Here is a 21,632-nt window from a genome sequence, read left to right on the forward strand (position 1 = left end):
AGAACTGGACAGGTGAAAGCCAATTCCAAGAAGCCATCGCCAAAGTTGCGCTCACCTGTTCAGATCAATTCAATACAGATGAAGGAGAGGTGGTGAGGAGAGGAAGGCATTTTAGACTATTGAGATACATCTGAAGACTCCTGAAAGAAGACTATTGCTGCTAATAAGGTTGGTTAACTGAGCCTTACACTAACTACATCTAAGCTATTTGATACTGTATAACCACTATCACCTACATCCATCATAAACAATGATGATCAACATAAGATCTAATATACTAAAATAAGTAAGACCAAACTAGTAAAAACAATGAATGCACAGTATTTCAACAGCAGGCAATGGTTCATCCCACTGTATCTCTGCTGCTGTGCTTGAGCTTGAAGTTGATTTGTCAGGTGAGGGGAGGGGGCAGGATCATTAATTGAGCCCAATCTCTCTGAACGTTAAAGGGATAGTTCACTCCAAATATATATTAGATGTTTTTATAGCTAAAAAGTTGAGCTAAAAGTCATGTAGTTTATGCCATTTATGTAGATGTTATTGTGTAGATGATGTTATATATGTGCAGATCCTGCTATTGTATATGCATTAGGAGAAGTCTACAGTCTCGCTTATATTTGGTATCTGACAGACTAAGATTTTTGGGTTGTACTATCCCTGTAAGCAGCCAGCAGACCATAGTGGAAGGAGGGAGTGAACATGGGAGCTGGCAAAGACGAGAGAGATGAAAGCAATCTAAAGGAGGGAGTTGAGGTACTGTACATGTTAACCCTAACCACAGATCTAGGATCAGATTAACCTAGCCCCAACCCGAATTTAAAGCTGGAATCCTTAATGGTGACACTGCCAAGTCTGTTTGTGATATTACAACAACAAAGAAATTACTGCAAACAACGAACACTGTTTTATTGCCTCAGATATCATTGCACGGTGATAGAACAGCAGAACATGTACTGCAATTTAGTATAGCACGTTGCGCGACGCTCCTCACCTCTGCCTGTCAGCAACCCAAAATATAACACTGACAGTGGGACAGACACTGGTGCTGTTTCCCCTACTGCAGATTCCATCTTTAAAACATTTTGGTGTTAAAAAAAACGAATCGATCCTTTATCACTGGTTAGAAGCAACGTTTCCCCACTCCAGCTGAGCATTGCACGTAGGAGAAAGGGAGGTGTGTGTTTGCACCAACCGACCAACCCTGCACACATACGCACACACACATGCACACACACACTGTTTTTTATTGAGTGAGATTTAGAGCTGATTTACTGACTAGATACAACAAAGGTGACTGTTGATAGCAGGCCAATGCTGTCACCATGGAAACAGTTTAGAACTCAGCATGTTTCAGGTGGTCTATAATCTCTATACTGTATGAGTTTACATCATATAAATTATTTGAGATGATCTGAAGGTTACTCCGTCTAGACCTAGAATTGTCAATAAAAGAATGTAATGTACATTGGAGAGAATCTTTAAAACTCCAATCAGTTACTGAATATATATATACTTTACATTATAATGGTGGCGAGATCCAGTACTACATTCCTACAGTACATAGGTTATACATGTATTATATTTGGAATTATAAACTGGGTGGTTTGAACCCTGAGTGCTGATTGGCTGACAGCCGTGGTATATTGTCTGACAGCCATATACTACGGATATGACGAAACATGTATTTTTACTGCTCTAATTACATCGGCAACCAGTTTATAATAGCAATAAGGCACAAGGGGGTTTATGGTATAAGGCCAACATACCACGGCTAATGGCTGTATCCAGGCACCCTGCGTTGCGTCATGCTAAGAACAGCTCTTAGTCGTGGTATATTGCCATATACTACAACCCTTGTGCCTTATTGCTTAATTATTACATTTAGTCATGTTTTATGGTCCTCTACAGGAAGTGATTAATTAGTTATTGTACGGTAAGCCTGATGTCTATTTTTATTGGTCGAAACGTCAGGAAGTGGATCATGCCAACAAGGTAACAACTGATGGCGGTTTGAGAAATAAAATAAACAAAATCTGTAAATGATTTCATTCCCATGGGGTTAGTTAATAGACTGGTTAGGAAATGAATAATACAATGAGTTTGGGTTTACCCTAGTGGCTATAAACTTAAGGTTTACTCCCATCCGTGTCCTTGTAACATCTGTAGGAATACAAAGGACTTTCATTAGAACAATGAAAGAACAAAAAACGGAAAAAAACGAATCCTCCAAAAATGGTGTGTCGTACAATCACTCCATCGGTTCCACAGCAAACTGTCTAAACGTAACCTCAACCCGAATCCTATTATCTATTATCTCACCTTTCTGTACCATCTATGCTGTACCAGAGAGGAATGGGGATTGCTAATGAAAGGGGCTGTTTGCACTAGCATTGCTAAGGAAAGTTAATGCTAACATTCTAGCATTGGCTAGGCATGTCTTCTATCCTCAGTCTCTCTTACTTACCACCGCAGTTTGCTGTGCAGGGGGAATGGTGGCAGTGACATACTTTATAATGGGAGAGAGCAAACCATGCACAACAAGGCCAGCAGTGATAATTAGAATGTAATATTTACAGATGTTTTTGAATCCTTTTAACCTTTAAACTGAATATGAAGCTTTTTGAACAGCTGAGTGGATATGTGAAAGCTGTGCAGCCTAATGGAGCCTTGCTTTAATCCACCCAAGAGATTCTTAATTACTTAAAGGAAGGGAAAAGGGAATCTCAGAAGTACTTGAAAAGGGCCTAAGATTGGTTTGGCCATGTTCAGTTAGCCTCCCTCTCTCCTGTCTTACCTGGCGCCTGTCACAGGGGACTTCCTCCCAGGGTCCAGTGATGCCCCCAGTGGCTCCTCCTCCCCCAGAGACCTGGTATCCTTATTCAGCTGCTGCAGTCTGGAACTCAGTTCCCCAATCACCGATGGTTTGCCTCCCTCCTCACCTCCCAGCCCTAGGCCCAACCCACCTAGACTGCCAAGACTCCCCATCCCTAACCCCACCCCGGGTCCTCGCGCCTCCATCTGGTCCCCCCACAGCTTGGACCTCCTCTGGAAGAGGTAGCGGGGCCTCCCAGGGCCTCCCACCAGACCAGATATAGAGCCTGACCCCAGGCCTCCAGACCCAAGGCCTCCAGACCCAAGGCCTCCATGCCCCAGCCCTGCCCCTCCGGCCGCTGCTGCAGCAAGAGCAGCTGCCTGCTGCTGGGATAACAGCTCGCTGTCAGAGCTCTGCTTTAGCAACGGGTCCCTGAAGGTTACCGGGCCTTTACTGCCTCCGATGTGGGATTTTAGCCTGGGCTTGGGAGGCACTGGTGGCTTGTCGAGCACAAAGGTCTGCCCGTCGGCATAGGAGGTATGTGTGTCGGCGGGCTCACCACTCTCCGAGGACAGAGTGGACATGCTGGAGACGGTGGACACGGTGCTGGTGGTCTCCAGGTGGTGGTCTCGCTCTCTCTCACTGGAGCTGCGTGTGTCTGCCTCCTCCACACCAGAGTCTGCTGCTGAACCAGACTCAGCCAGCAGGGCTGGAGGATGGGGCTGGTCTGGGTCTGAGGGCTTCCCTGAGACGACTGCTCCTCCGGGGGAAGGCTGGAGAGGAGGGCCCTGAGGCTGGGTGGGGGTCAGGCTGGGGGTTGGGGTGGTGGTGGAAGGGGTGAGGGGAGTAGGGATGGTAGATGTTGTGGGAGAGGTGACGGATTTAGACTGGGGTACAGGGGTCCCCTGGGCTTGGGCTTGGGCTTGTTCCAGGGCTTGTGCCTTGGCCAACAACCCGTTGGCGAACTCATCCGGAGGTGGGAGCACCCCGATCTTCTTCAGCTCCTCTCTGGTCTCCTCATCACTTGAGGACAGCATGGCTGGAGGTAGGTTCACTGTGTAGGGCTCCACATCTTCCTCTGAACTGCCCTGGGCCAAGGTAGCCTGGGCTGGGATGGAGGGGGGCTGGGCCTGGGGCTGGGCCTGGGGCTGAGAGGCAGAGGGGCTGGGCGATGGAACCCGACTGAGGGAGGGTTTACTGGGCTCGGTGGCTGTGGAGGTGGGGGTCTGCTCCAGCCCTGGTTCCAGCCCCACTGCCTGGCCGTTACTGGTGGCATGGACCATGATTAGTCCAGCCGTCTTCTGTTGGGATGTGTCCATGATACTGATCAACAAACTCTTCTTATCCTCCGTTCTTCTCTCCTCCTTCCTCTCCTCTACTCTTCCCTCCATCTCCTGGTGAAGCAAGGTGGGTGAGGATGCTACCCACTGGGGTTTACCAGCCTGGGGCGACCCCGGACTCCCATCCCCATGCTGAGGCTCTTTGGTCTGGCTGTCGATGAACAGCGAAGCCCCCTGACTTCCAGCACCAGCCCCAGCCCTTTCCTGTTTAGTCCTGGGCTCAGGGCTGCTGGCGGGGGACTGGGTTTGGGAGGTAAGTGCCCGCTCTCTTGCGGCCAGCGCAAGAGCCAGGGGCGAGTTAGGATCCAGCGGCTTCCCTGTGAGTGGGTGGATGAAGGTAGTGCCACCAGGTGAGGGACGCAGGGCCAGGGCAGGGGGTGGCAGCTGGCCAAATTCTCTGCTGAGCAGGCGCTCATCGATGGAGCGAGATGTGGTGTAGGAGGGGGCCTCAGGGACAGACCCAGACCCCCCCTCCATGGTCCCCACCGACAGGAAGACTGTTGATTTCCTCCGTTCCTCTAGACGGCGCTCTCGGTCCTTCACAGCGCCGGCGATAGCGGCAGCGAACGGCCCTTTCCCCTGTAGCAGGGCCTCTCCCTGGAGACGCATACGCTCGCGCTCCACCATCAGCTGCTGCTGGTAGTAGTCGGCCCGGCTGGTGTGTGTGTGGCCGTGGGTGTGTGGGTGTCGACCTGAGGGGGAGGGCTCTCGGGAGTGGGCGGCAGCCAAGGCGATGCTGGCTCTCTCCTGAGCGTCCTCCACCTGGGGTGGTAGAGATGACAAGTAATTAGAATCTTCAACTTCAAAACAATCTTTGTTCACTTGCTACAGTAACAGCTAATAATCCGAATAAAGAAATCAACAACTTAACCGACCTGTAGCTGTTTCACCAGAGGGCTCTTCTTGCGCTGGGGCTTGGTGGGCGTGTACAACCCAATACTAAACTGGCCCACATTGGCGTACGGGTTGTCAATCACTCGTCCTTTCCTTTTAATTCGCTCGGGTGGTGTAGCAGAGGCAGAGGGGCGGGGGATGTCGGTGGGCTCCACGGGTAAGTGGGAGGAGTCTTGTAGAATAATCATTGACCTTGTCTTCTTCTGGCGTTCGAGATGGGAGGACTGGCGGTGCGATGGGTCGTAGGGCCGGTCCAGGTCCAGGGAGGAGGGCTTGAAGCTGGAACGACCTCCAGGATCATGACCTTGACCTTGACCCCTGGCAGGGGGAGGAGGGGGGCAGAAGGAGGGGGGAGGGCCAGTGTCCAGGTAGTAGAGGGAGGGGGGAGGAGGGGGGGCAGTCTGGGGAGGGGGCGGGATAGAATGGGAGTGGGAGTGGTCTCGGAGGCTGTCAGTCATGGAAGAGCTCCGGGGGAAACGGTGTTCTCCAGCCAAAGCCGACAGTCGGTCCTCCTCAGTCGCACCTGGAGAGGTCAGGGGGCAAAGGACAGAGAGAGTTAGAATGTCTAAAGTAGTACAGAGATTATGCACTATAGTTGGCAAGTTATTGACTAGGTACTGTACTAAAGGTGAAAGGTGTTACCGAATGACTTGGTCCTGGACATCCCTCTCGGCAGCTGCATATGAGCCCTCTCTATCCCTGGGTGGAGCCCACCATGTAGTGCCATGCCCTGCCTCTCAAACAGCGACTGAAACACACACACAGACACACACACTCACAAAAAGGTTTCAGACGCATATTTTATACAAAACAGTATGTATGGTATATGAGTGTGTGGGAGGGTATATACTGTATATGCTGATGTTATTCTGCGGCTTGTAGGTCTCTGTTCCAGAATGGCTGTGTGTGTGAATGTGTGTGTATGTGTGTGTGTGTGCGTGCGTGGGAGAGAGAGAGAGAGTGTGCATCAATGTGTTTCTGCACACGTGTCTATGTGAACTCACACTGATCTCTGCTGATGTGATTCTCCTGCCGGTAGGTCTCTGTTTGACAGTAGCAGCTCTGTAGTCGGCCTCTGTGGGCTGGGAACGTAACGTCAAATGCTCCTGGGGCGCTAGCATCTCATCTAGCCTTTCTGTACAGGGATCACACGGACAACACAGTCTGAATAAAGCTACACAGCATGTACGGACCAAGATACTTTCTACATGACAAATTGTGAGTGTTTGCACACAATGCACAGCTCATAGTCCCTGTCAGACATCTAGAAACTAGAAAATGTCACAACGCCACACAATATCAACACAACCAAGCAAGTCTACACATGTTCAAATATCTTTAGAATTGACAGTTACACCATGCACATCACACAACTAAAGAAACCTTCACTATGTTGGATTAGAGCACAGGAGGTTGGTGGCACCTTAATTGGGGAGAACAGGCTCGTGGTAATGACTGGATCGGAATCAGTGGAATGGTATAACATCTATCAAACACATGGTTTGATGCCATTCCATTTGCGCCACTCAAGCCATTATTATGAGCCGTCCTCCCCCCAGCAGCCTCCACTGGATCAGTGGCACAGGGTACAGCGTCTGAGCCTCAAGATTGAGGAGCAGGTTCTGACCGACTGACTCAGAGCTCAGTGCCCACGCCGTGCCGGTGCTTCATCCATATTGAACAGTGTGTCAGGCTGTGATGCTCAGAGAGGTCATGATGATGCCTCAACAGGTCTCCACTCAGACTCACCTCCTCTCCTCCTCCGGACGGAAGCTTGGGAAAAGAGAGGACAGAAAATGTGGGTCAGGATGAGTGTGTGTGTGTAAGAGAGAGTGAGTGAGTCAAAGAGAAAGGAAATATCAAAAGTTAAGAAGAAAGACAAGATTATGCTGTCAGAGCTAAAGACATGTTCTAAATTGTGTTAAGGCAGGAAGCATATTTTTTACGAAAAAGGTGAAGTGAGAGAGAGAGAGAGACAAAGACACAGAGACAGAGAGAGTGAGAGTGGGGACATGTGTGTGAATGTTTGCATCTGTATTCTCACACTCACCCAGTTCCTCCAGTTCGGCAGTCATGGACTTGGAGCGCAGCGTCAAGGTGGTGCTGGGGGCTCTTTTGGGTGGTGGGGGAGCTGTGGAGAAAAGGCAGGGTGAAGATGATGATGTTGAGGGTGAGGAGGAAGGCTCCTTGGCCCTGCTGCTCAGCGCCCTGCGAGTGTGGCCCAGCCGAACGCTCCATCCTGTCTTCACAGCCTTTCTCTGGTCAGCCTGCGGAAAGCTGGACGACTTGTTCAGGCTGCGGGTAGACACACTCTTCTTCATCGTACCTCTTTCTTTCCCTCCGTCAAACACACAGACACACTCACACTCACCACCCCACTGAACACTTCGGTGGGGAGTACATTGTGCCATGCAGCCTTGGCAGAGGAAAAAGTTGTAGATCCCACAGCTCAGAAATCCCTTGATACACTACCAGCACACCACTCACACCAGTCTGAATACACACATCTCCTCTAACCTCCAAAAACGCGGAGGAACCTTGTAAAGCCTACTAACTATTGCAAATCAGTTCACTATTAGTGCTGCACCAGTCCACAACCAATACCAAACGCCTACATATTATTACTATACTATCCAGTCCACATCCACATAACAGGAGAAATGCTGACTGTTAACATGCTACAATACATTCCCTCAAAACAGATAGCCCATGCCATCACAGCGTCAACTACTACAGTGCAATACCTCCTGTTGTGCTACATCGCATGAGCAGCTACACATGATCACAGCTAAAATACACCGCACAGCCTATGAAATCTATGCTGCAGTCCGCCACCCGACACACTGTATCATCTGAACATGTTAAAATACAGCAGCATACCTCCCAGTCTCTGCACAATACAATACACCTCATTCAACATACTGTCAACCAGCCAGTCCCGTCTCAATGCACCACTGTGGAGAGCAACAACAGATCAGCAGAACATCTGGATGCCACCACAGCCTGGCTACGCTGCTACACTGAGCAGCTAGAAATCTGATCTAATCTAGTCCATACAGTATCACTTCATCACCGGTCAGCATATTCATGTAAAGTACGGAGAGTGAGAGAGAGCGCTAGAGAAAGTGTATTGCAATGCTTAATTCAAGCACGCAGCATTGTTGCTATGGTTACCATGGCGTTAGCAGGGTTTGACGCAGAGCCTTGTGTGTGAGAGAGATAGAGAAGGGGGGATTGCGAGTGTGTGAGAGTGTCTGCAGAGTTACAAACTGCAGAGAAGGTCCCCTTGGAGCAGCCTGTTAGAGTATTGAACACAGCTTAGAACAGCTTAGAACATCACAGAATCACCAGGCAGAGCAGAGCCAGCTCAGCAGAACCCCATGGGGTGGTTGCATCTCTCAGATCTGTCTACTGTCTCTGCCCTGTCCATTGACCCTCTCACCCCCAAACACACATTGTACACGCCTGAGTCCTCTAGAGTGACGAGAGCATGTGGGGACGTCTTCATGACCAATTCATTTCTTCAGAGGAGGCTGCTGATGGGAGGACGGTTCATAATAATGGCTGAAACGGAGCGAAATTAATGACATCAAACGCATAGAAATCATGTGTTTAATGTTTTTGATGCCATTCCACTTATTCCGCTCCAACCATTACCACTAGCCCGTCCTCCCCCAATTACGGTGCCACCAACCTCCTGTGCTATCAGCTCGGTATACTCAGGTTTAATATTGTCGTCACTGTATAGGTTCAGATTAGTTCACTCACCTGCAGAAACATCACCAGAAGGAGAAATATTCCACATTTCTAGTCAAAAAAATAGAAGCTCTTGGAAAAAACAACATGCCGGATATACAAATCATCCTTAAAAAACAACATGTCGGATATACAAATCATCCTTAAAAAACAACATGCCGGATATACAAATCATCCTTAATAAAAAACAACATGCCGGATATACAAATCATCCTTAAAAAAGAATATGCTGGATATGAAAATCATCCTTAAAAAACAATATGCTGGATATGAAAATCATCCTTAAAAAACAGCAAAAAACAGCAAAGCAGGTCTGTCATGGTCAGTTCCACATGGACCAGTGTACTGTCTCTAGTGACAGGAGGACTATATATTTGTAATGACTAGACGATTCACAGATCACCAATCACTGACTGACTACTCAAAGACCTCCATATCACAGCTACCACTCTGCTGCTCTCTTTCATTTATCTCTCTCATGTGTGTGTGTGTGTGTGTGTGTGTGTGTGTGTGTGTGTGTGTGTGTGTGTGTGTGTGTGTGTGTGTGTGTGTGTGTGTGTGGAGGAGTGGGGGGGGAGGCACATACTGGCACTAAGACAGATCTGCTATCTACTGTCCAGATGGAAGTAGGTCAGAGCTATCTGTCTCTCTCTCTCCCACCCAAGGAGACACACACAGAGACACACACAGAGACACACACGCACACACACACTTTCCCGAGGTTGTAGTAGCAGGAGTGAGTGGGAGATGTTTTGCAGAGAGATGATGAGATGCCGTTGACATGGAAACCACATGAATTTACAGTGTGGCAACGTGGTGAAATCGCCTTGGTGACGGGAACATACAGATCCTACTTCCATACATCTAGTGTCAACTGCCATTTCCATGACAACATACTAATACAGAAGCTGTCATCTAAGAATCAAATGGCTATGTGCTAAAGATCAAATACATGGAGCAGCTAATAATGGGACACCGGACTGGAGGAAGAGGAGATTACATCTGCAATGAGGGACAGGCAGTAGTGGAAGTCCCACTTTTCACCCTGTCCACTCCAGAAGGAGGCTGCATACCATCACAGGAGGCTGCTGAGGGGAGAACAGCTCATAATGATGGTCCGGGACGAAGTAAATGGAATGGCATCAAAAACCTGGAAACCACGTGTTTGATGTATTTGAAACCATTCCACTTATTCTGCTCCAGTCATTACCACAAGCCCGTTCTCCCCAATTTAGGTGCCACCAACCTCCTGTGATAGATACTCAAAATAGGACTTATATTGCTCATATATTACACATTGCTCACCTTTCTTGCGGACTACCTCCTCAGACTCAGGTTTGCGTGTGACGGAGACCACCTTCATCAGCAGGCTGTTGCCCCCCTGTCTAATCAGAGACACCACTTGCTTATGGCCCACCTTCACCACATTCACCCCGTGCACCTGGAAGACACAAACACACACACACACACGCACACATGGCTGGAGGTCAGACAAAGAGCTGAGAGGCAGTGGTGGTAGTCCATGGAGTTGGAGAGTAGAGGGGATATGGTTACCTCTATGAGGAAGTCTCCTGTCCTAAGCCCTGCCCTCCAGGCCACTCCCTCCACATCGACAGACTCCAGGTACTGGAGGGCAGGGAATGCTGGTGTTGGGGTGAACTCCTCAATGGGTGTCTCAGCTGGGAACACACAGAGAGGATGACTTGATTTAGATACAGAAATTGACAGATGTTTCAACACAAGAAACACACATATTAATCTCAGAATATTCCTCAAGGTATACTCACTGAATCATGAGAGATACACTCCATGACCAAAACTATATAGACACCTGCTCGTCGAACGTCTCATTCCAAAATCATGGGCATTAATATGGAGTTGTTCCCCCCTTTGCTGCTATAACAGCCTCCACTCTTCTGGGAAGGCTTTCCACTTTATAATGTAACATTGCTGTGGGGACTTGCTTCCACTTGCCACAAGAGCATTAGGGAGGTCGGGCACTGATGTTGGATGATTAGGCCTGGCTCACAGTCGGCGTTCCAATTCATCCCAAAGGTGTTCGATGGGGTTGAGGCCAGGGCCCTGTGCAGGCCAGTCAAGTTCTTCCACACCGATCTCAACCAACCATTTCTGTAGGGACCTCGCTTGGTGCACAGGGGCATTGTCATGTGAAACAGGAAAGGTCCTTCCCCAAACTGTTTCCACTGCTCCAGAGTCCAATGGTGGCGAGCTTTACACCACTCTAGCTGGTTCTTGGTATTGTTCATGGTGATCTTAGGCTTGTGTGCGGCTGCTCGTCCATGGAAACCCTCACAACAGTTCTTGTTCTGACGTTGCTTCCAGAGCAGTTTGGACCTCGGTAGTGAGTTGTTCTTAGATGTTTCCTCTTCACAATAACAGCATGTACATTTGACCAGGGCAGCTTCAGCAGGGCAGAAATTTCACGAACAGACTTGTTGGAAAAGTGGCTTCCCATGATGGTGCCATGTTGAAAGTCACTGAGCTTTTCTGTAAGGTCATTCTACTGCCAATGTTTGTTGATGAGATTGCATGGCTGTGCCCTCGATTTGATACACCTGTCAGCAACGGGTGTGGCTGAAATAGCCAAATCCACTCATTTGAAGGGGTCTCCACATAGTTTTGTATATATAGTTTACATTCTGTCTCAAGAAAAACCCACACACATCTGCCATCTGAGTTACACACAGAGTTAGATACAAACAGCAGCAAGTGTGTGTGTGTTTATAATAGAGAGAGGTGAGGTGGACTCTACAGTGTGTTCTGTAGTGTATTAGTAGCAGTGAGAGGTGAGGTGGACTCTACAGTGTGTTCTGTAGTGCATTAGTAACAGTGAGAGGTCATATGGACTCAACAGTGTGTTCTATTGTGTATTAGTAACAGTGAGAGGTGAGGTGGGCTCTACAGTGTGTTATATAGTGTATTAGTAACAGTGAGAGGTGAGATGGACTCTACAGTGTGTTCTATAGTGTATTAGTAACAGTGAGAGGTGAGATGGACTCTACAGTGTGTTCTATTGTGTATTAGTAACAGTGAGAGGTGAGGTGGACTCTACAGTGTGTTCTATAGTGTATTAGTAACAGTGATAGGTCATATGGACTCAACAGTGTGTTCTACAGTGTATTAGTAACAGTGAGAGGTGAGGTGGACTCTACAGTGTGTTCTATAGTGTATTAGTAACAGTGAGAGGTGAGGTTGGCTCTACAGTGTGTTCTATTGTGTATTAGTATCAGTGAGAGGTGAGGTGGATTCTAAAGTGTGTTCTACAGTGTATTAGTAACAGTGAGAGGTGAGGTGGACTCTACAGTGTGTACTATAGTGTATTAGTAACAGTGAGAGGTGAGGTGGACTCTACAGTGTGTTCTATAGTGTATTAGTAACAGTGAGAGGTGAGTTGGACTCTACAGTGTGTTCTACAGTGTATTAGTAACAGTGAGAGGTGAGATGGACTCTACAGTGTGTTCTATTGTGTATTAGTAACAGTGAGAGGTGAGGTGGACTCTACAGTGTGTTCTATAGTGTATTAGTAACAGTGATAGGTCATATGGACTCAACAGTGTGTTCTACAGTGTATTAGTAACAGTGAGAGGTGAGGTGGACTCTACAGTGTGTTCTATAGTGTATTAGTAACAGTGAGAGGTGAGGTTGGCTCTACAGTGTGTTCTATTGTGTATTAGTATCAGTGAGAGGTGAGGTGAATTCTAAAGTGTGTTCTACAGTGTATTAGTAACAATGAGAGGTGAGGTGGACTCTACAGTGTGTACTATAGTGTATTAGTAACAGTGAGAGGTGAGGTGGACTCTACAGTGTGTTCTATAGTGTATTAGTAACAGTGAGAGGTGAGTTGGACTCTACAGTGTGTTCTACAGTGTATTAGTAACAGTGAGAGGTGAGGTGGACTCTACAGTGTGTTCTATAGTGTATTAGTAACAGTGAGAGGTGAGGTGGGCTCTACAGTGTGTTCTATTGTGTATTAGTATCAGTGAGAGGTGAGGTGGATTCTAAAGTGTGTTCTACAGTGTATTAGTAACAGTGAGAGGTGAGGTGGACTCTACAGTGTGTTCTATAGTGTATTAGTAACAGTGAGAGGTGAGGTGGGCTCTACAGTGTGTTATATAGTGTATTAGTAACAGTGAGAGATGAGATGGACTCTACAGTGTGTTCTATAGTGTATTAGTAACAGTGAGAGGTGAGATGGACTCTACAGTGTGTTCTATAGTGTATTAGTAACAGTGAGAGGTGAGGTGGACTCTACAGTGTGTTCTATAGTGTATTAGTAACAGTGAGAGGTGAGATGGACTCTACAGTGTGTTCTATTGTGTATTAGTAACAGTGAGAGGTGAGGTGGACTCTACACTGTGTTCTATAGTGTATTAGTAACAGTGATAGGTCATATGGACTCAACAGTGTGTTCTACAGTGTATTAGTAACAGTGAGAGGTGAGGTGGACTCTACAGTGTGTTCTATAGTGTATTAGTAACAGTGAGAGGTGAGGTTGGCTCTACAGTGTGTTCTATTGTGTATTAGTATCAGTGAGAGGTGAGGTGGATTCTAAAGTGTGTTCTACAGTGTATTAGTAACAGTGAGAGGTGAGGTGGACTCTACAGTGTGTACTATAGTGTATTAGTAACAGTGAGAGGTGAGGTGGACTCTACAGTGTGTTCTATAGTGTATTAGTAACAGTGAGAGGTGAGTTGGACTCTACAGTGTGTTCTACAGTGTATTAGTAACAGTGAGAGGTGAGATGGACTCTACAGTGTGTTCTATTGTGTATTAGTAACAGTGAGAGGTGAGGTGGACTCTACAGTGTGTTCTATAGTGTATTAGTAACAGTGATAGGTCATATGGACTCAACAGTGTGTTCTACAGTGTATTAGTAACAGTGAGAGGTGAGGTGGACTCTACAGTGTGTTCTATAGTGTATTAGTAACAGTGAGAGGTGAGGTTGGCTCTACAGTGTGTTCTATTGTGTATTAGTATCAGTGAGAGGTGAGGTGAATTCTAAAGTGTGTTCTACAGTGTATTAGTAACAATGAGAGGTGAGGTGGACTCTACAGTGTGTACTATAGTGTATTAGTAACAGTGAGAGGTGAGGTGGACTCTACAGTGTGTTCTATAGTGTATTAGTAACAGTAGTTGGACTCTACAGTGTGTTCTACAGTGTATTAGTAACAGTGAGAGGTGAGGTGGACTCTACAGTGTGTTCTATAGTGTATTAGTAACAGTGAGAGGTGAGGTGGGCTCTACAGTGTGTTCTATTGTGTATTAGTATCAGTGAGAGGTGAGGTGGATTCTAAAGTGTGTTCTACAGTGTATTAGTAACAGTGAGAGGTGAGGTGGACTCTACAGTGTGTTCTATAGTGTATTAGTAACAGTGAGAGGTGAGGTGGGCTCTACAGTGTGTTCTATAGTGTATTAGTAACAGTGAGAGGTGAGATTGACTCTACAGTGTGTTCTATAGTGTATTAGTAACAGTGAGAGGTGAGATGGACTCTACAGTGTGTTCTTTTGTGTATTAGTAACAGTGAGAGGTGAGGTGGACTCTACAGTGTGTTCTATAGTGTATTAGTAACAGTGATAGGTCATATGGACTCGACAGTGTGTTCTACAGTGTATTAGTAACAGTGAGAGGTGAGGTGGACTACAGTGTGTTCTATAGTGTATTAGTAACAGTGAGAGGTGAGGTTGGCTCTACAGTGTGTTCTATTGTGTATTAGTATCAGTGAGAGGTGAGGTGGATTCTAAAGTGTGTTCTACAGTGTATTAGTAACAGTGAGAGGTGAGGTGGACTATACAGTGTGTACTATAGTGTATTAGTAACAGTGAGAGGTGAGGTGGACTCTACAGTGTGTTCTCTAGTGTATTAGTAGCAGTGAGAGGTGAGGTGGACTCTACAGTGTGTTCTGTAGTGCATTAGTAACAGTGAGAGGTCATATGGACTCAACAGTGTGTTCTATTGTGTATTAGTAACAGTGAGAGGTGAGGTGAGATGGACTCTACAGTGTGTTCTATAGTGTATTAGTAACAGTGAGAGGTGAGATGGACTCTACAGTGTGTTCTATAGTGTATTAGTAACAGTGAGAGGTGAGATGGACTCTACAGTGTGTTCTATAGTGTATTAGTAACAGTGAGAGGTGAGGTGGACTCTACAGTGTGTTCTATAGTGTATTAGTAACAGTGAGAGGTGAGATGGACTCTACAGTGTGTTCTATTGTGTATTAGTAACAGTGAGAGGTGAGGTGGACTCTACAGTGTGTTCTATAGTGTATTAGTAACAGTGATAGGTCATATGGACTCAACAGTGTGTTCTACAGTGTATTAGTAACAGTGAGAGGTGAGGTGGACTCTACAGTGTGTTCTATAGTGTATTAGTAACAGTGAGAGGTGGGCTCTACAGTGGCTCTAGTATCAGTGTGTTCTATTGTGTATTAGTATCAGTGAGAGGTGAGGTGGATTCTACAGTGTGTTCTACAGTGTATTAGTAACAGTGAGAGGTGAGGTGGACTCTACAGTGTGTTCTATAGTGTATTAGTAACAGTGAGAGGTAAGGTGGACTCTACAGTGTGTTCTATAGTGTATTAGTAACAGTGAGAGGTGAGGTGGACTCTACAGTGTGTTCTATAGTGTATTAGTATCAGTGAGAGGTGAGGTGGATTGTAAAGTGTGTTCTATAGTGTATTAGTAACAGTGAGAGGTGAGGTGGGCTCTACAGTGTGTTCTATTGTGTATTAGTAACAGTGAGAGGTAAGGTGCATTCTACAGTGTGTTCTACAGTGTATTAGTAACAGTGAGAGGTGAAGTGGACTCTACAGTGTGTTCTATAGTGTATTAGCAACAGTGAGAGGTGAGGTGGACTCTAAAGTGTGTTCTATAGTGTATTGGTAATAGTGAGAGGTCAGATGGACTCTACAGTGTGTTCTATAGTGTATTAGTAACAGTGAGAGGTGAGGTGGACTCTACAGTGTGTTCTATAGTGTATTAGTAACAGTGATAGGTCATATGGACTCGACAGTGTGTTCTACAGTGTATTAGTAACAGTGAGAGGTGAGGTGGACTCTACAGTGTGTTCTATAGTGTATTAGTAACAGTGAGAGGTGAGGTTGGCTCTACAGTGTGTTCTATTGTGTATTAGTATCAGTGAGAGGTGAGGTGGATTCTAAAGTGTGTTCTACAGTGTATTAGTAACAGTGAGAGGTGAGGTGGACTCTACAGTGTGTACTATAGTGTATTAGTAACAGTGAGAGGTGAGGTGGACTCTACAGTGTGTTATATAGTGTATTAGTAATAGTGAGAGGTGAGGTGGGCTCTACAGTGTGTTCTATTGTGTATTAGTATCAGTGAGAGGTGAGGTGGATTATAAAGTGTGTTCTATAGTGTATTAGTAACAGTGAGAGGTGAGGTGGGCTCTACAGTGTGTTCTATTGTGTATTAGTAACAGTGAGAGGTAAGGTGCATTCTACAGTGTGTTCTACAGTGTATTAGTAACAGTGAGAGGTGAAGTGGACTCTACAGTGTGTTCTATAGTGTATTAGCAACAGTGAGAGGTGAGGTGGACTCTACAGTGTGTTCTATAGTGTATTAGTAATAGTGAGAGGTCAGATGGACTCTACATTGTGTTCTATAGTGTATTAGTAACAGTGAGAGGTGAGGGGGACTCTACAGTGTGTTTTGCAGTGTATTAGTAACAGTGATAGGTGACGTGGACTATACAGTGTGTTCTATAGTGTATTAGTAACAGTGAGAGGTGAGGTGGGCTCTACAGTGTGTCTATTGTGTATTAGTAACAGTGAGAGGTGAGGTGGACTCTACAGTGTGTTCTACAGTGTATTAGTAACAGTGAGAGGTGAGGTGGACTCTACAGTGTGTTCTGTAGTGCATTAGTAACAGTGAGAGGTCATATGGACTCAACAGTGTGTTCTATAGTGTATTAGTAACAGTGAGAGGTGAGTTTGGCTCTACAGTGTGTTCTATTGTGTATTAGTAACAGTGAGAGGTGAGTTGGACTCTACAGTGTGTTCTACAGTGTATTAGTAACAGTGAGAGGTGAGATGGACTCTACAGTGTGTTCTACAGTGTATTAGTAACAGTGAGAGGTGAGGTGGACTCTACAGTGTGTTCTATAGTGTATTAGTAACAGTGAGAGGTGAGGTGGGCTCTACAGTGTGTTCTATTGTGTATTAGTATCAGTGAGAGGTGAGGTGGATTCTAAAGTGTGTTCTACAGTGTATTAGTAACAGTGAGAGGTGAGGTGGACTCTACAGTGTGTTCTATAGTGTATTAGTAACAGTGAGAGGTAAGGTGGACTCTACAGTGTGTTCTATAGTGTATTAGTAACAGTGAGAGGTGAGGTGGACTCTACAGTGTGTTCTATAGTGTATTAGTATCAGTGAGAGGTGAGGTGGATTGTAAAGTGTGTTCTATAGTGTATTAGTAACAGTGAGAGGTGAGGTGGGCTCTACAGTGTGTTCTATTGTGTATTAGTAACAGTGAGAGGTGAGGTGCATTCTACAGTGTGTTCTACAGTGTATTAGTAACAGTGAGAGGTGAAGTGGACTCTACAGTGTGTTCTATAGTGTAGTAGCAACAGTGAGAGGTGAGGTGGACTCTAAAGTGTGTTCTATAGTGTATTAGTAATAGTGAGAGGTCAGATGGACTCTACAGTGTGTTCTATAGTGTATTAGTACAGTGAGAGGTAACAGTGAGAGGTGAGGTGGACTCTACAGTGTGTTCTATAGTGTATTAGTAACAGTGAGAGGTCATATGGACTCGACAGTGTGTTCTACAGTGTATTAGTAACAGTGAGAGGTGAGGTGGACTCTACAGTGTGTTCTATAGTGTATTAGTAACAGTGAGAGGTGAGTGTTGGCTCTACAGTGTGTTCTATTGTGTATTAGTATCAGTGAGAGGTGAGGTGGATTCTACAGTGTGTTCTACAGTGTATTAGTAACAGTGAGAGGTGAGAGTGGACTCTACAGTGTGTTCTATAGTGTATTAGTAACAGTGAGAGGTGAGGTGGACTCTACAGTGTGTTATATAGTGTATTAGTAATAGTGAGAGGTGAGGTGGGCTCTACAGTGTGTTCTATTGTGTATTAGTATCAGTGAGAGGTGAGGTGGATTATAAAGTGTGTTCTATAGTGTATTAGTAACAGTGAGAGGTGAGGTGGGCTCTACAGTGTGTTCTATTGTGTATTAGTAACAGTGAGAGGTAAGGTGCATTCTACAGTGTGTTCTACAGTGTATTAGTAACAGTGAGAGGTGAAGTGGACTCTACAGTGTGTTCTATAGTGTATTAGCAACAGTGAGAGGTGAGGTGGACTCTACAGTGTGTTCTATAGTGTATTAGTAATAGTGAGAGGTCAGATGGACTCTACATTGTGTTCTATAGTGTATTAGTAACAGTGAGAGGTGAGGGGGACTCTACAGTGTGTTTTGCAGTGTATTAGTAACAGTGATAGGTGACGTGGACTATACAGTGTGTTCTATAGTGTATTAGTAACAGTGAGAGGTGAGGTGGGCTCTACAGTGTGTCTATTGTGTATTAGTAACAGTGAGAGGTGAGGTGGACTCTACAGTGTGTTCTACAGTGTATTAGTAACAGTGAGAGGTGAGGTGGACTCTACAGTGTGTTCTGTAGTGCATTAGTAACAGTGAGAGGTCATATGGACTCAACAGTGTGTTCTATAGTGTATTAGTAACAGTGAGAGGTGAGTTTGGCTCTACAGTGTGTTCTATTGTGTATTAGTAACAGTGAGAGGTGAGTTGGACTCTACAGTGTGTTCTACAGTGTATTAGTAACAGTGAGAGGTGAGATGGACTCTACAGTGTGTTCTACAGTGTATTAGTAACAGTGAGAGGTGAGGTGGACTCTACAGTGTGTTCTATAGTGTATTAGTAACAGTGAGAGGTGAGGTTGGCTCTACAGTGTGTTCTATTGTGTATTAGTATCAGTGAGAGGTGAGGTGAATTCTAAAGCATGTTCTACAGTGTATTAGTAACAGTGAGAGGTGAGGTGGACTCTACAGTGTGTACTATAGTGTATTAGTAACAGTGAGAGGTGAGGTGGACTCTACAGTGTGTTCTATAGTGTATTAGTAATAGTGAGAGGTCAGATGGACTCTACATTGTGTTCTATAGTGTATTAGTAACAGTGAGAGGTGAGGGGGACTCTACAGTGTGTTTTGCAGTGTATTAGTAACAGTGATAGGTGACGTGGACTATACAGTGTATTCTATAGTGTATTAGTAACAGTGAGAGGTGAGGTGGACTCTACAGTGTGTTCTACAGTGTATTAGTAACAGTGAGAGGTGAGATGGACTCTACAGTGTGTTCTACAGTGTATTAGTAACAGTGAGAGGTGAGGTGGACTCTACAGTGTGTTCTATAGTGTATTAGTAACAGTGAGAGGTGAGGTTGGCTCTACAGTGTGTTCTATTGTGTATTAGTATCAGTGAGAGGTGAGGTGAATTCTAAAGCATGTTCTACAGTGTATTAGTAACAGTGAGAGGTGAGGTGGACTCTACAGTGTGTACTATAGTGTATTAGTAACAGTGAGAGGTGAGGTGGACTCTACAGTGTGTTCTATAGTGTATTAGTAATAGTGAGAGGTCAGATGGACTCTACATTGTGTTCTATAGTGTATTAGTAACAGTGAGAGGTGAGGGGGACTCTACAGTGTGTTTTGCAGTGTATTAGTAACAGTGATAGGTGACGTGGACTATACAGTGTATTCTATAGTGTATTAGTAACAGTGAGAGGTGAGGTGGACTCTACAGTGTGTTCTATAATGTATTAGTAACAGTGAGAGGTGAGGTGGGCTATACAGTGTGTTCTATTGTGTATTAGTATCAGTGAGAGGTGAGGTGGATTCTAAAGTGTGTTCTACAGTGTATTAGTAACAGTGAGAGGTGAGGTGGACTCTACAGTGTGTTCTATAGTGTATTAGTAACAGTGATAGGTGAGGTGGGCTCTACAGTGTGTTATATAGTGTATTAGTATCAGTGAGAGGTGAGATGGACTCTACAGTGTGTTCTATAGTGTATTAGTAACAGTGAGAGGTGAGGTGGGCTCTACAGTGTGTCTATTGTGTATTAGTAACAGTGAGAGGTGAGGTGGACTCTACAGTGTGTTCTACAGTGTATTAGTAACAGTGAGAGGTGAGGTGGACTCTACAGTGTGTTCTGTAGTGCATTAGTAACAGTGAGAGGTCATATGGACTCAACAGTGTGTTCTATAGTGTATTAGTAACAGTGAGAGGTGAGTTTGGCTCTACAGTGTGTTCTATTGTGTATTAGTAACAGTGAGAGGTGAGTTGGACTCTACAGTGTGTTCTACAGTGTATTAGTAACAGTGAGAGGTGAGATGGACTCTACAGTGTGTTCTACAGTGTATTAGTAACAGTGAGAGGTGAGGTGGACTCTACAGTGTGTTCTATAGTGTATTAGTAACAGTGAGAGGTGAGGTTGGCTCTACAGTGTGTTCTATTGTGTATTAGTGTCAGTGAGAGGTGAGGTGGATTCTAAAGTGTGTTCTACAGTGTATTAGTAACAGTGAGAGGTGAGTTGGACTCTACAGTGTGTACTATAGTGTATTAGTAACAGTGAGAGGTGAGGTGGACTCTACAGTGTGTTCTATAGTGTATTAGTAACAGTGAGAGGTCAGATGGACTCTACATTGTGTTCTATAGTGTATTAGTAACAGTGAGAGGTGAGGGGGACTCTACAGTGTGTTTTGCAGTGTATTAGTAACAGTGATAGGTGACGTGGACTCTACAGTGTGTTCTATAGTGTATTAGTAACAGTGAGAGGTGAGGTGGACTCTACAGTGTGTTCTATAATGTATTAGTAACAGTGAGAGGTGAGGTGGGCTATACAGTGTGTTCTATTGTGTATTAGTATCAGTGAGAGGTGAGGTGGATTCTAAAGTGTGTTCTACAGTGTATTAGTAACAGTGAGAGGTGAGGTGGACTCTACAGTGTGTTCTATAGTGTATTAGTAACAGTGATAGGTGAGGTGGGCTCTACAGTGTGTTATATAGTGTATTAGTATCAGTGAGAGGTGAGATGGACTCTACAGTGTGTTCTATAGTGTATTAGTAACAGTGAGAGGTGAGATGGACTCTACAGTGTGTTCTTTTGTGTATTAGTAACAGTGAGAGGTGAGGTGGACTCTACAGTGTGTTCTATAGTGTATTAGTAGCAGTGAGAGGTGAGGTGGACTCTACAGTGTGTTCTGTAGTGTATTAGTAGCAGTGAGAGGTGAGGTGGACTATACAGTGTGTTCTGTAGTGCATTAGTAACAGTGAGAGGTCAAATGGACTCAACAGTGTGTTCTATAGTGTATTAGTAACAGTGAGAGGTGAGGTGAGATGGACTCTACAGTGTGTTCTATAGTGTATTAGTAACAGTGAGAGGTGAGGTGGGCTCTACAGTGTGTTATATAGTGTATTAGTGACAGTGAGAGGTGAGATGGACTCTACAGTGTGTTCTATAGTGTATTAGTAACAGTGAGAGGTGAGATGGACTCTACAGTGTGTTCTATAGTGTATTAGTAACAGTGAGAGGTGAGAGGTGAGGTGGACTCTACAGTGTGTTCTATTGTGTATTAGTATCAGTGAGAGGTGAGGTGGATTCTAAAGTGTGTTCTACAGTGTATTAGTAACAGTGAGAGGTGAGGTGGACTCTACAGTGTGTACTATAGTGTATTAGTAACAGTGAGAGGTGAGGTGGACTCTACAGTGTGTTCTATAGTGTATTAGTAACAGTGAGAGGTGAGTTGGACTCTACAGTGTGTTCTATAGTGTATTAGTAACAGT

The 21,632-nt window shown here is 45.3% G+C and overlaps 1 protein-coding gene across 1 annotated transcript in view; it reads right to left on the bottom strand.

Moving 5' to 3' along the window:
• Positions 1 to 21,632, bottom strand: part of shank3a (SH3 and multiple ankyrin repeat domains 3a) — a 304,109-nt gene that overhangs the window by 6,262 nt on the left and 276,215 nt on the right. The window contains exons 16-23 of the mRNA XM_064951735.1: positions 10,357 to 10,481; positions 10,108 to 10,243; positions 7,097 to 7,177; positions 6,796 to 6,819; positions 6,051 to 6,181; positions 5,689 to 5,794; positions 5,028 to 5,569; positions 2,795 to 4,914 (exon numbers count right to left, since the gene is read on the bottom strand). Of these exons, the coding sequence (XP_064807807.1) occupies positions 2,795 to 4,914; positions 5,028 to 5,569; positions 5,689 to 5,794; positions 6,051 to 6,181; positions 6,796 to 6,819; positions 7,097 to 7,177; positions 10,108 to 10,243; positions 10,357 to 10,481 (3,265 nt within the window). The remainder of the gene's footprint in view (positions 1 to 2,794; positions 4,915 to 5,027; positions 5,570 to 5,688; positions 5,795 to 6,050; positions 6,182 to 6,795; positions 6,820 to 7,096; positions 7,178 to 10,107; positions 10,244 to 10,356; positions 10,482 to 21,632) is intronic.

Source organism: Oncorhynchus masou, chromosome 31 (assembly GCF_036934945.1).
Source record: "Oncorhynchus masou masou isolate Uvic2021 chromosome 31, UVic_Omas_1.1, whole genome shotgun sequence".
Lineage (NCBI taxonomy): Eukaryota > Metazoa > Chordata > Actinopteri > Salmoniformes > Salmonidae > Oncorhynchus > Oncorhynchus masou.